At 44.8% G+C, this 13,784-nt stretch overlaps 1 protein-coding gene across 1 annotated transcript in view; it reads right to left on the bottom strand.

Moving 5' to 3' along the window:
• ENTPD3 (ectonucleoside triphosphate diphosphohydrolase 3) overlaps window positions 1-13,784 on the bottom strand; it is a 45,787-nt gene that overhangs the window by 7,881 nt on the left and 24,122 nt on the right. The window contains exons 6-8 of the mRNA XM_044678871.1: window positions 10,489-10,639; window positions 4,165-4,324; window positions 2,705-2,938 (exon numbers count right to left, since the gene is read on the bottom strand). Of these exons, the coding sequence (XP_044534806.1) occupies window positions 2,705-2,938; window positions 4,165-4,324; window positions 10,489-10,639 (545 nt within the window). The remainder of the gene's footprint in view (window positions 1-2,704; window positions 2,939-4,164; window positions 4,325-10,488; window positions 10,640-13,784) is intronic.

The raw sequence follows: 13,784 nt of genomic DNA, 5'->3' as shown, positions 1-13,784 counted from the left end.
CTTTCTTTCTTTCTTTCTTTCTTTCTTTCTTTCTTTCTTTCTTTCTTTCTTTCTTTCTTTCTTTCTTTCTTTCTTTCTTTCTTTCTTTCTTTTTCTCTCTCTCTCTCTCACTCTCTCTCCTCCCATTACTGTGGTTGGGAAAAATTGCTCTTTACTCAGGCTTTATTTTTCCTCTACTTGGAGTGATTATTAATATATCTTATAAAATATATAATACTTGGAGTTATTGGATATTAATTTTAATCTTACAACCCCAAGGCAATTTCCCAGCTCACTATCAAACAACAACAACAACAACAAAAAACAACAACAACCAGCACTTACATAGAGCTTTCTTGTTTGCAAAGCATCTTAGAAATATTATCTCATTTGTGCCTCACAACAACCCAGTGAGTTAAGTACTATTATTATTCCCATTTTACAGATGATGGAACTGAGGCTGAGAGAAGTGAAGGGATTTGCCCAGAGTCTCATAACTAGTGATCATCTTGAGTCAAGATTTTTAAACTGATTCCAAGCCCAGGTTGCCATCCACTGTACTCCCTAGCTCTCTCTAGACATAAATATTCACCAATATGATTTAATGATTTGATAAATTTACAGAAAAAGCACAGGAAGTAGAAGGCTGGTTTTAGAGTCAGAAAGACCTGAATTTATATCCCGACTTTGATATATACTAGTTATATGACCCGTCACATCTCATGTAACACCTGTTAATTCCCCAGAAAACTCCATAAGACTAAAAGTTATGAGTTGGTCATCTTTACCAGTGAAGGGCTTTTAATCCCTGTACTAATAAAACCACAGGAATGAACCAAACAATAAATATCAGTTAAATGCTGTGATGCACAATGTAGCCTATTAGGGTCCAGCTATCACTCCAAGTAACTCTTACGGTACAGTGGCACCCCAGCAAGAGAATTTTAATGCAGCCTAATTGAGAAGTGGGCAGCTAGGTAACAAAGTAGAGTGCTAGACCTAGAGTCAGGAAGACTCATCTTCATGAGTTCAAATCTGGCCCCAGACACTTGCTAGCTGAGTGACCCTGGGCAAATCACTTAACCATGTTTGCCTCAGTTTCCTCATCTGTAAAATAAGCTGGAGAAGGAAATGGCAAACTGTCAAGTTCTGCTCAATGAATTATTTGTGGGTCATTGAACTGGGATGAGAAAAATGACTTTGGGATTACAGGAGGGTCCGGCTGCCAGAATGACAGATCAGGTATGCCAACACCCTCTTGCTGAGTGGTGACAAAGTTTATTGATTTGGGGTTCACAATTTATAGGGAAAATGATGGAGGCTGAGGGATTAGGTAAGCTTTTTTGCAGGAACAATGGTTAGTAAATGAATTACAAGATGGAAAGGGTGGATGTAGTTTGCCTTAGTGGCTCCAAACAGTGTTTTCTATAGAATAATGAATCACAGGTAGCTCAACTTGTTGGCATATCAACGTATGACCCAATACTATATGTTCTTCTTCTTTTTTTAAATTTTAAATGTTTATTAATATTTATATTTTAGAAAAGTTAACATGGTTACAAGATTTATGCTCTTACTTTCCCCTTCACCCCCCGACCTCCCCCTTCCCCTGGCCGATATGCATTTCCACTGGTTTTAAATATGTGTCATTAATCAAGACCTATTTCCAAATTGTTGATAGTTGCATTGGTGTGGTACTTTCGATCCCCTATCATGTCCTCATCATCCCATGTAACTATATGTTCTTCTTACAGAGCCCCTGCATCAGTAGTTTCTTGGCAGGACATCTAGTATTTGGGGTGGGGGAAAGTAGACTACATGCTTGGCAATTTCTAAACTATGATTTCCCAGAGACCTTGCAAATTGGGGTGCATTGGGCATTCCACAGCCTTGCTGGAATGGAAGCCCCTAATCTTCTTATGCTGTTCCCTCAGCAAACTAGTCTAGTCACTTTGCCCAGAAAACCCTAAATGGGTTCATGGAGTGTTGGACACAACTAAAACGACTCAACAAGCAACAACGGAGAAGTTGAGAAGTGAAGGAATGGGTTAAATGGTTTTTTCCAACACCATAATGCAAAACTTCATCATTTCCCAGTGAGTTAAATCAAATGGAACATATGTTCCTTGGGGGCACAGACCGCCATTTTTCTCCTGTATCTTCAATGGCTAGTCAGAGTCTTGTATGCAGTAGGTGCTTAATGAATATTTGTGAATAGCTGTTGGTAACATGCAGCATTTATGTGGCAGTATGTGCCCTTATAATGCCTAAGCATTGGGTGGAAAGGAAAAATTGGGTAACAGTTCAACAGTATAGGGGGAAACTGAGACTTCTGTGGATGTACCAGAAAGTTTGGTGAGGAATTAGGTTTAGGGGAAAAGAGTTGAATTTAGTTTGGGTCCCCTTAGGATCAATACTGTGTATTGGTTCCAAGGCAGAAGAGCGGTAAGGGCTAGGCAAGGGGGGTGAAGTGACTTGCCCAGGGTCACATGGCTGGGAAGTGTGTGAGGCCAGATTTGAACCAGGTCTTCCCATCTTCAAGCCTGGCTCCCTAATCACCGATCGGTCTTTAAATCCAAGCTCCGCAGCACAAATAGTGGGGTTTGTGTTTATGGTTTTATATACCGAGGCATCATTGGACCCATAACAAATATCTGAGGACATATTGGATGCCGTCATGCCTCTCCACATGGCCCCAGCCGGCCCCCACCGCACCGACACTTACCTGAAAGAGTCTTGCAAGAAACCGCTTCTCGGCTTCATCTCGGCCATAGCACTGGAAGCTGTGTGTGTAGAGGGTGTAGGGATAGCCGTAGAGGGACACCTGCACCAAGCTGTTGGCACTGGGCCCAGCCTCCTCTTGGGGGGCGAATGATATCTGGGTAGAGGCCCCGCCAAGGTCCAGTGCCCCCGTAGTCTCCACCCCATGAGGATGGGTCCAAGTGTTCCACACGTTCTTCTACATCACAAGAAAAGAAAAGGAAGTCTCGGATGTCTGGGGTTCTCTGGGCTCCTGGACTCATCCCTCTGTGCCCTGGGAAGCATCCCGATGCCAGGCTCTACAATGGGGAAATTCTTTGGGGGATGATTTTTCTTGGCACAAACCAGGCATGTAGCCATTACAGAGGCCCAAGAGAAGAAGGTGTTGGGGGAGCCCAGCTTCAGAAGGCTCCGACCAAATGAAGTGGATCTTCAGATCCTAGATTTAGGGTCCAACAGGACCTTAGAGGTGGCCAAGGTTGAGAGGTGTCAGAGACCTCTGAGGCTATCTAGTGCACCCATTTTGTGGGGGAGGTAATGGGGTCCCAGGGAGGAGCAATATCTTGTCCAAGGGCACACAGATAGTATTGAAGGTAAGATTTGAACCTGGGTCTTTCCTCCTGAGCCAGGGATCTTTCCCTCACACATTGTTGCCTCTTAGAAATATTCTGATGGGGGGCAGCTGGGTGGCTCAGTGGATGGAGAGCCAGGCTTAGAGACGGGAGGTCCAGGGTTCAAATCTGGCCTCAGACACTTCCCAGCTGTGTGACCCTGGGCAAGTCACTTGACCCCCATTGCCCACCCTTACCACTCTTCAGCCTTGGAGCCAATACCCAGTATTAACTCTAAGACAGAAGGTGAGGGTTTAAAAAATAAAAATGAAATATATTAAAAAAAATATTCTGACGGATGCCCCTTATAAATTCAAAATGCATGTGTCCATGAAAAGCTCGGGACAAAGCCATGCACAGAACTTAGTCTTGGTCCTCTTTAGGCAAGGACTGGGGGAACCAGGTGCTGCTTTCCCACATCTCCAGCACTCCAGGCTGGGCTTCATTTCCTATAAACTGGCAAAGAAATGTCTCCCCATCACCCTCCCAGCCCCGTTTGGGTCCTATGTCAGCACTAAACTATCTCCCCAGTTCTGTGCGGGTGGTATTACTTTTCATTGCAATCCAGCAAGCATGTGTGCCTCCTGCATGCAAAGAACCACGCTAGACACGGGGATAGATTCAAAGACCAGGAGAAAAACGAAACCTGGGAGCGGGCCATCAGGGAGCAGCCGCCTCCGGTAGGCTCCACACGCAATGGGAGTGGCACACAATGCCTCTGCCGGGGCAGCATGCATGGGGTCTTGGCTCAAGCTGGCAACCCCGCAGGGACAGGGAATAGCAAGATAAGAAACCATGCGGTAGTTTCACACACCTCCAAGAAATTGCCCATTAAATAGTTGGCTGTAATCCATCCATACACCCCTTCCTCTTGCCCAGAAATGATTTGAGCACCCCTAAAGTCAAAGGGCTGAGACTCGAAGTAGGTCCGAATGCTCGCAAGGACTCCTCGAGCTGCCGATTCATTTTGCAACCTGCGCAATGCACAGAACACAAGTTGTTGAGCTGACTAGGGGAAAGGCCCCTCTTCACCCAGGGGTGCCGGGGCTGCCCCCTGCTGCCCCCGCCTTCGGGGAGGGACCCTGCCAGGAGCACCCAGGGCGGCCCCACAGCGCCCGGTGCGGGGAGGCATCCACCTGCCCGTGCATTGGGAGAAAAGGGAGAGAAAAGGAGAGTTTTCCTACCAGGCCGGGGCTTCCTGCCTCTGGACATTCCCTCTCCCAGTGCCCGTCTGGAGGGGCGTGTGGAGAGAGGGAGAGGGAGAGGGGACGGCCATGTATAGAGACACTCGTGATGTGGATGGAGAGAGTTGTGTGTCTGTGTATATATCCACAGGCATGTATACATACGTGTTTGTGCATGTCTGTGTGTTTGTAGACACGTGTCTAGAGAGACATACATGTATGTGTGCATAAAGATGTTCCTCTGCAAATATGTGCATGTCTAGATAGATATGTACATGTATCTCAAGACATGTATGTAGACACACATGTTGCAGGTCTGTATTCTAGTTGTATGTGCATGTGTCTACAGACATGTATGTATTCACAGACATGTACATATAGATAGATATGTATGCATAGGTGGGTAGAGATAGAGATATATGTACAAGGTAATTACTAGAGGGCTCAGTGGAGAGAGTGCAGGGTCTGGAGTAGGGAGGACCTGGGTTCAAATCTGACCTCAGACATTTACTAGCTGTGTAACCCTGGACAAGTCACTTTACCTTGTTTGCCTCAGTCTCCTCATCTGTAAAATGAGCTGAAGAAGAAAATGGTAAACTATTCCAGTATCTTTGCCAAGAAAACTCTGTGGATAGCATTGGTGTGCTGTGGTCCATGGAGGCATGAAGAGGTAGACACGACTGAATGACTGAACAACACCAAATGTAAAGTTAGATGTATGGAGATAAAGAGAGAGGAATGAAGATGGATGTAGAGACATGTGGATAATTAGATATGTCTGCAGAGATAAGTGTATGCATGCAGAGAGAGATTTGGATACGGATATCTAGGTATGTGTGTGTCTATTCATATATATTTATATAGTATATTTATATACATGTTGTGTAAACCCTTGTGTGTAGTATATATGCATTACCTACCTCTCTACCTATTTACCTATACCTACCTAACTACTTATCCATCCAGCTACCTACTTATCTATCCATCCATCCATCCATCTATCTGTCTGTCTGCCTGTCTGTTTATCTATCTGTCTGCCTATCTATTTTATCCATCCATTCATCTATCCATCTATCTATATCTGTCTATCTATTCATCTATTTTATCCATCCATTCATCTATCCATCTATCTATATCTGTCTATCTATTCATCTATCTATCCATCCATTAATCTATCCATCCATCTGTCTGTCTACCTATCCATTTATCTATCCATCCATTCATCTATCATCTATATCTATCTCTATCTATCCATCCATCCACGTACTTTATCTATCTATCTATCTACCCATCTATCCATTCATCTATCATCTATCTATCTATTTATCCATCCATTCATCAATCCATCTATCTATATCTATCTAATCATCTATCTATCCATCCATCCATTAATCTACCTATCTATCTATCTATCTATCCATTCATTCATCTATCATCTATCTAGCTTTCTTTCTCTCTAATCATCTAACCATCCATCCATCCACCTACTTTATCTATCTATCTATCCATCTATCTATTCATTCATCCATCTCTCTCTCTCTCCATCAGACAATTGATCAATCTCTTGATCTATCTATCTGTAATCTCATTTGATTCTGAGATGAGTGCTATGATCATTCCATTTTATAGAAAAGGAAACCAAGGTTAAGAGGGACAGAATAGTTAAGAGTCTGAAGCAAGATTTGAACTTGGGTTTTCCTGAGTCCTCCCAGGACTCTCTCCACCAGGTAGCCTTACAACCTGTAAAAGAAAAGGCACTACCACTACCTCAAGGCCAATCCATTCATGAATAAAAGCCTTCAGCTTGCCTGTGCAGGGAAGGAGTCAGAGGGACTCTTTTCTCTGCTGTTCTTTGGGGTGGGGAAGGTCTTCCTTGTGGACAAGGAAGTTCCTTGAGCATTGGGGATCTCCGACAGAACTAGGAGGGACCTAGTCCAAGCTCCTACCTTTTCAGAAGCCCAGAGAGGGGTATCCATAGGGGTTTTAGGAGCCTGTATCTAGGAAGGGATCTCAGAGTTCATCTAGTCTCACCTGATCATTTTACAGATGAGGAAACTGAGGCCCACAGAGTTAAAGTGACCTGCCAGTACTTGACCCCAGATCCTCTGACTCAAAGCCACTTGTTATTCTTTCCACGGGGCCACTCTCTAAAGTTGGGCCAGTGTTTGGACCTGGTCAAATCCTATTGTTTCTACCTCTAAAATGGCCCCTTCTCTTCTCTGCAGTGCTCCCCCTCATCAGCTCATGCCTGGACTCCTGCACTAGTTGCTGGGGGTCTTCCTGTCACTTCAGTCCAATCTTCCATTCAGCTGCTAAAATGGTTTTCCTAAGGCACATTTCTGGTCATGCCTCCCCTCCTGTTGTTCTAGCAGCTCCCTATTGCCTCCAGGATCAGTCATGCTGCTCCAGGATCTTCATAACTCCTCCTCCTCCTCCTCCTCCCCACTTTCTAGGCTTCTTATGCTTGTCCCTCCCACACATACTCTTGAATCCAGAGACACTGGCCTCTTGGCCATTACATGAACAAGACCTTCCATCTCTGGGCTGCAGGTATCTCTCCGGCTGTCCCCAAGCTGGGAACGCTGTCCCTCCTCTGCTCCAACAACTGACCTCCCTGCCTTCCTTCTGCAAAAAGATCCCTTTCTCAGGCGTCCTCACTCTCAGCATCTTCCCTCTGAGGCTTTCCCCGGTTCATCCTGTCTGTATCTCGTTTGTCCATCATTGTTACATGCCATCTTTCCCATTAGACTGGGAGCTCCTCCAGGGTAGGAGCTGTTTGGGGCTTCCTCTGCATCCTCGGGGTCTAGCACACAGTAGGCACTTCATAAAGCCTAGATGAGTGATCAATTGGCCTGTTGGGGCAGAAACAAGGCCTGGAACCATCCATGGGGTAGGACTTACTTGATAAAGTCGGTAGACCTTGCTTAGGCCTTGTTTTCTACTCTGGGTAAAGGCTTGTTGAGTGACTGAGTGAAGAGGAGAAGAAGGAGGAGGAAGGGCCCATCTTTGACTCTCCTTTGAGAATGACCTGCTACCACCAATTTTCAAAACACACCAATTCACTGCCTTCCCAGTTCCCATCCTAAGCAAACATCTTTTCAGCCCTTCGTTTTGTCAGGCCCCTTCATTAAAGACCTTTTAAATTCGTCCCTCTTCCTCTTAGAAATGAATAAAATTCTGAAGCCTCATAGGAAAAAAACTTGTTAGGAAATCATTTCTATTTCATTTTCTCAAGTGATTCTGTTGTCTTTTTCTTTCTGAATAGGAAAGGAGGCCCTCCTACATGTTTATGATTAACATGAATATTTTGCACTGACGGAGGAAGGGGGAAAAGTCAACAGGATTATCTTTGAAGCAATCAGAGGATAGGGCTAAGGAGTGGGCCTGTGACTTCATTCACAGACTGAGCTCTGCCATGGGGAAACTTTTTATATCCTGGGCAAGTCAGCACCTTCTTGGTAACTATTAGGCTTAGCCCGTTGGTATAAAACTCCAATACAAATTTTGGTCTTATATTGACTTAGAAAACCACAAACTAACATTATCTAAGTCATGCTGTATTTTTACTTTTTTTTTTTTAATTTCCAATCGGTTTGGGCCTTGAGTTTGACCTCTGAGCAGAGCAGTGAGAGAATAAACGACTTGCCTAGGATCATATATCCAGTGTGTCTTGGGGATGGGATGTGAACCCATTGGTCTTTCTAGCTCCAAGGCCAGCTTTCTGTTCACAATACCACATAGTCTCTTTTTTTATTTTTATTTTTATTTTTTTTAACCCTTAACTTCTGTATATTGGCTCCTAGGCGGAAGAGTGGTAAGGGTGGGTAATGGGGGTCAAGTGACTTGCCCAGGGTCACACAGCTGGGAAGTGTCTGAGGCCAGATTTGAACCTAGGACCTCCCGTCTCTAGGCCTGGCTCTCCATCCACTGAGCTACCCAGCTGCCCCCTCATATAGTCTCTTTGGAGCAATCATCCTGGAAGGAATGATGGGGGGAAAAGATTTCCACCTCATTTGTGTTACAGACAAATCTAGTCTGATCCATATGGACCTATGTCTTAGGTTCATTAAAGAAAGAACTGAATCTTTAGATTTTCTCCTTCCTCAAGTTGCTTATCGAAGGCACCTTCAGTGAAAGAAAGGTAGGAGAACTAGAGGGAGAGATGCCTGATGTAGCTGGGTGAGTGACTCTCACTGGAGAGCCTAAATTTTTAGGGAAATCTAGAACACAAGAGGGCATCAGAAAGCAATAACCTTCTTTATGATAAAGTAACAGGCCCATAGGCTAGGGCTGAAAGGCTTATAAATGCATAGACTTGGAGTGAGAAGAGACTTCTGAGGCCATCCAGTCCAATTCCCCCATTTTACAGATGGGAAATCTTTGGCCCAGACAGGTTCATGATTTGCCCAAGGGACAGAGTCTCATGACAGAGTTTAGATGGGAACCAAGGCCATGGGATTCTAGGTTCTATGTTCTTCCCACCTTCCCATGCAGGAGTAGTTCTTGTTCCTAAAACCAAGGGGTGACTTGACTTAGTAGGGTGTTAATTGACATGTTCTCCAGCCAACCTTAAATTTCAAGGGAATTATACAGTGCAGAAATACTGCAAAGGACATTCAAAGAAAGTGGGGTTTGGCCAAGAGTCATGCGTCCAAATATAGTTGACCTAAAAGAAATGAGGCCTGTTTTCATTCAACCACTTGGAATTTTCAGTCTGTCCATCTGGTCCATGATAATCTCTAACGGACCTGGTAGATTTGTTTGTTTTTTTGTTTGCTTTGGATTGGACCTATGATTTCATTCAGCTAGGAACTACCAAAGAGGGAGCCAGACCAATACCAGCTTCGGGATTGATAGTCTTAGAGAGTTGCCTAGAACACCAAAAAATAACAACAATAATAATAATAACCAACAGTTAAATGGTGTATACTATGTCCCAAGCATCGTGCTGTTTAACAAATATCTCACTTGAGATAAAACTTCACTTAGGAAAGAGGTGACTTGACCAAGGTCACACAGCCAGTCTGTGGCAAAGTGGTTACACTAGATGGTCTCTTGGGTCCTCCCCAGCTCTCAATCTATCTGCCTATGACTTAATCCCATATCTTCCTCACTCTGAGACAATATCTCTACCCACTCCACCACGTTGGTCCTTCCATAGACTGATTTGGATGGAATGTGGCTTAAACCAAAAAGTCTCAAGGCATGACTTCCAGTTCAGTTTGAGACTCAGTTTACTTTCTTGAGAAAAAGGCAGGCAATAAAAGGGTTCACATGGTTATAGATCCTGTAACTTAATCTTTCATTACACCTGATAGGTGAGAAGTAGTTATAGAAATATGTAATTAAAATGAGTGAGGTCTTATTGGACGAGGAACAACTAATTACAGAGAAAGCAAAATTGAAGACTGTGTCCTCTCAAACCTATATTTTTCTATGGAACCACAGGGAGCTGCCATAAGCAAGAGTCGTCATTGTTGTCTTTTTTCTTTTTTTCAGTGCAACAGTGATTTTCTTTCCATGAAACCGTCAAAGAAAAGTAGTCCTTTAGGGATCTCGGGTTCACAAAGTCACAGTTAGAAGAGCTCATACTGAGTAGGGTTCCTTCTCTGCTATCAATGAGAAGAAGTCATCCAGCCTCTGGAGAGGAGAAGCCTGCTGCCTCTTGAGGGGGACCAGCCTACCTTGGGATGGTTCTCACAGTCACAGCACGCTTTCTTCCCATGCCCCCTCATGACTGCCACTCTCTCACCTGTCCCCGTTCTGCCATGTAGGTTAAACAAAAAGACACCCCAAAGTCCCGATTCTATAAAGTCCAGTTTTCTTTCGGATGATGGCCTGCCTTTCTTCTGACTGGTCTCTAGAGACTGGGCTATCATCTTGGTGAATTTGACTACTGAACGCTTGAGTATTTCTGTCAACCTGACTCATCATCCGTACTTCCAAGACCTTACCTTAGCAGCCGCATGCCTGCTGTGGCTCCCAGATGAGCAGGAGTGCTTTTGTGTAGGTCGGCTGGAATCTTCTCCTTCACTCTCTGCATGCAGTCCTCAAAAGCTCTGGGGACAGCTTGGGGGTTATCGCCATAGCTGGAGATGCCAGAACCTAGAAAGACAAGCATAGCACAATGCTTGGCACCTGGTAAGTGGTGAACAAATGCTATTCATTCATTCAGCTCCCCTTAGCTTTATCACTGAGCAACAATAGATGGTTGATTCCAAGGTAGAAGAGCAGTAAGCACTAGGGGAAGGGGGATAAATGATTTGCCCTGGGACACACACCTAGGAAGTGCCTGAGGCTTAATTTGAACCCAGGACCTCCCCTCTCCAGGGTTGACTCTATCCACTGAATCACCTTATTGCTCCGTAGAGGGCGCTTTCTATGGAAGCTGTAGATCTAATTTCTAGGAAGATATTGGACTATTTCGGGGAATCAGGACTGAGAGTTAAGACATGAAAAGGCCACCACTTGGTGCTCTCTCTGCCTCTAGAGGACTGAAGCAACAGTTGGCACCATTTACCATCCCCTCCACTCTCATACTCCTCCCTCAGCCATTTTCTTCTTAAGACTTCTGTACCCATAATTACCCACTTTGCCTAGGTGTGTCCATTGTGATGCTCAGACATGCAACACCTTTACCCTGTTGGGGAGAAGCAATTACTGGCTTGCACAACTTCCCAGCCAAGGAAAGCCTCCCCAATGCCTTTCTTCTTCTCTTGGACCTCTCTGGATCCCCAATTCTGCTGTGCAGGAGCCAAGGATGGCTTGTACTTGGATTCTACCCATCAGTCTCAGCCATGCCCCACTATCTGAGGAGTTCTGGCCTGAGGGGTTCAATAAAAGGCCCAGGTGGGAATCCCTTTCCAAGGACATCTCAGCAGCATGGCAGTGCTACCCTGAAGAGTCGCTGTTGTATGTCCTACCTTAGATATATTGTATTCCCAATAAAATATAAGCTCCCTGAAGGCTGAGATTGTTTAATTTTGGTCTCTGTGTCCCCAGCACAAGTTCTGACACACAGTAGGCCCTTAACAAATGCTTTTGGATTCATTTCTTCATTAGAGAAATGACTTCTTTGCATCACTCCTGCCTCTCCAGCTTCCCTATTTTTCAAGGCTAGTTGCCCATAGCGTGTGTTGAAAAGAATGAGCCAGTTGGATCCCTTCCCCAGTCTAGCATTTTCTCCTGAGCAGGACTTGTCTTCCTTTATTTGTCATGGTGTGTTCTGATTTTTTTCTCTTTCACCCTCCTGGGCACAGGGAGGTCATCAGACAAAGCCCAGCTATCACAGAGAGCCGAAGACAGTGGACGGACTGCCCAGCTTAGACCTGATGTCCAACGCTTCTTCATTCCGAAGCTGCCAAATGTAGGAAGGGGAGGTGACCCAAAAAGCTAAGAAGTCTCTGTTTCTGAGGTTGTGTCTCCAAGGAGGTACTTCAGATGTGACACTTAGCTATTTAAGTCTCATCTTACAGTAATGGTAGGGCTTCTGGTCAACTGGTATCTGCTTGGAGACATGGGGCTGCCCAGATTAAAGAGGAACAATCCATTTATAGAAAGTGCTGTTGGGTGGCATCACTCTCCCCTCTCAAATCATAGACATCCACCCAAAGGAGGCTGAATTCTTTCTTCCTCCTTCTCCACAATTCTTCTCCAGGAACTGTCATTGGTTGAGAATGTCCCCAGTGGGCGCTGGTAGAGGGAAACTGGCCAAACAGTAGTCTTGAGATCTAGTACTTTTCATTTCCTTCTCTTTTTGAGAAAGCTGTTATGTTCTTAGCCTGGGACCAAATCAACTGGGATCAAGGATGAAATCAGTGTTGGGATACTGCTGCTATTGCTCCAAAACCAAAACAAATAAGACCCAAAGATTCACTAAAGAGTAGAGGTACTATGTATACAGGGTAGAGCACTGTACTTGGAATGACAAGGACTTGAGTTTGGATGTGGTATAAGGTACTGGTCTAAACCACATTTCCGTCAAATTGTTTTTTCAGTCTTCCCAGCAGTTCTTGTCAAATAGGGAGTCCCTCCTCAAGTCCTTTATGTCCTGGGGTTTCCTGGACACTGAGTTATTGAGTTTAATTGTATTTTTAAAAAACCTTTTCCTTATGTAGTTCTTCTCATTATTTCTTGAGGATTTTAGTCCTTTTGTCCCTACCAATAGATTTTTATTTTTTTAGCTAAAGAAAGTATTTGAGTTCAAATCCTATCTTAGCTACTCTCTATAAATCTGGGGAAATCACTTAAATTATCTCAGCTTCAGCTCCTTCAACTCTAAAATTCTTAATAAAAACAAAAACAAAAACCTCTTACTTTCTGGCTTAGAATCAATACTGTGTATTTGTTCTGAGGCAGATGAGCATGAAGGGCTAGACAATGGGGGTTGAATGATTTGAGTCCACCTTTTCCACCCTCGTTGTTTACTTTATAGCATGTCATACCTAGAAAATCCTACAGAGCCTCAGAATCTCCAAGGCCATCCATAACCATGCCATTAATGCACTTCTACTCTATAAGTCACTGGGCAAGATTTGAACCCAGATTTGAACCTAGGACCTCCCATCTCCAAGCCAGCTCCCAGTCCACTGAGCCACTTTGCTGACCACTGGGTACGACAGTCCTTTTTTTTTTTTTAAACCCTTAACTTCTGTGTATTGGCTCCAAGGTGGAAGAGTGGTAAGGGTGGGCCATGGGGGTCAAATGACTTGCCCAGGGTCACACAGCTGGGAAGTGTCTGAGGCTGGATTTGAACCCAGGACCTCCTGTCTCTAGGCTTGACTCTCCATCCACTGAGCCACCCAGCTGCCCCTACAACAGTTCTGGCAGCATTTATCTGACGGGATTATCGTGTGGATCCAATGGCGTAACAGATGTAAAGAATTTTGTAAGTCTCAGAGCCTCAGAGCCGGCCCACCTCTATTATTATAACCTGTCTAAGACGCTCGATGGTGCAGATGGATGCTTGTCTGCTCCGTGCTCAGAGAAGCTCCCTGAACCTCCTAATTGCCTCAGACTCATTTCAGGCAACCAAAGGGAAGCCAGCGAGGAGCAAATCCAGGTCTTCCGGTGTGTGAATGTTCCCTCCCACGTGTGACCTCCTTCAGAGCTCTGCTTAGCCACGCGTGTGCCCACGCATGTAGAGTGTTCCCGCTCCAAAGGCTCCTGTCTCGTTTTCGAGGCTCCTCATTCAAAGGCTCCGCTGCAGAGCGCCGAGGGAGAGCCTCGGCCAGCCAGCCTGGGCTTTTCA

This window comes from Gracilinanus agilis, chromosome 5, assembly GCF_016433145.1.
Source record: "Gracilinanus agilis isolate LMUSP501 chromosome 5, AgileGrace, whole genome shotgun sequence".
Lineage (NCBI taxonomy): Eukaryota > Metazoa > Chordata > Mammalia > Didelphimorphia > Didelphidae > Gracilinanus > Gracilinanus agilis.
Note: the sequence above shows the minus strand (reverse complement) of the source record. Positions and strands in the feature narration are given on the sequence as shown.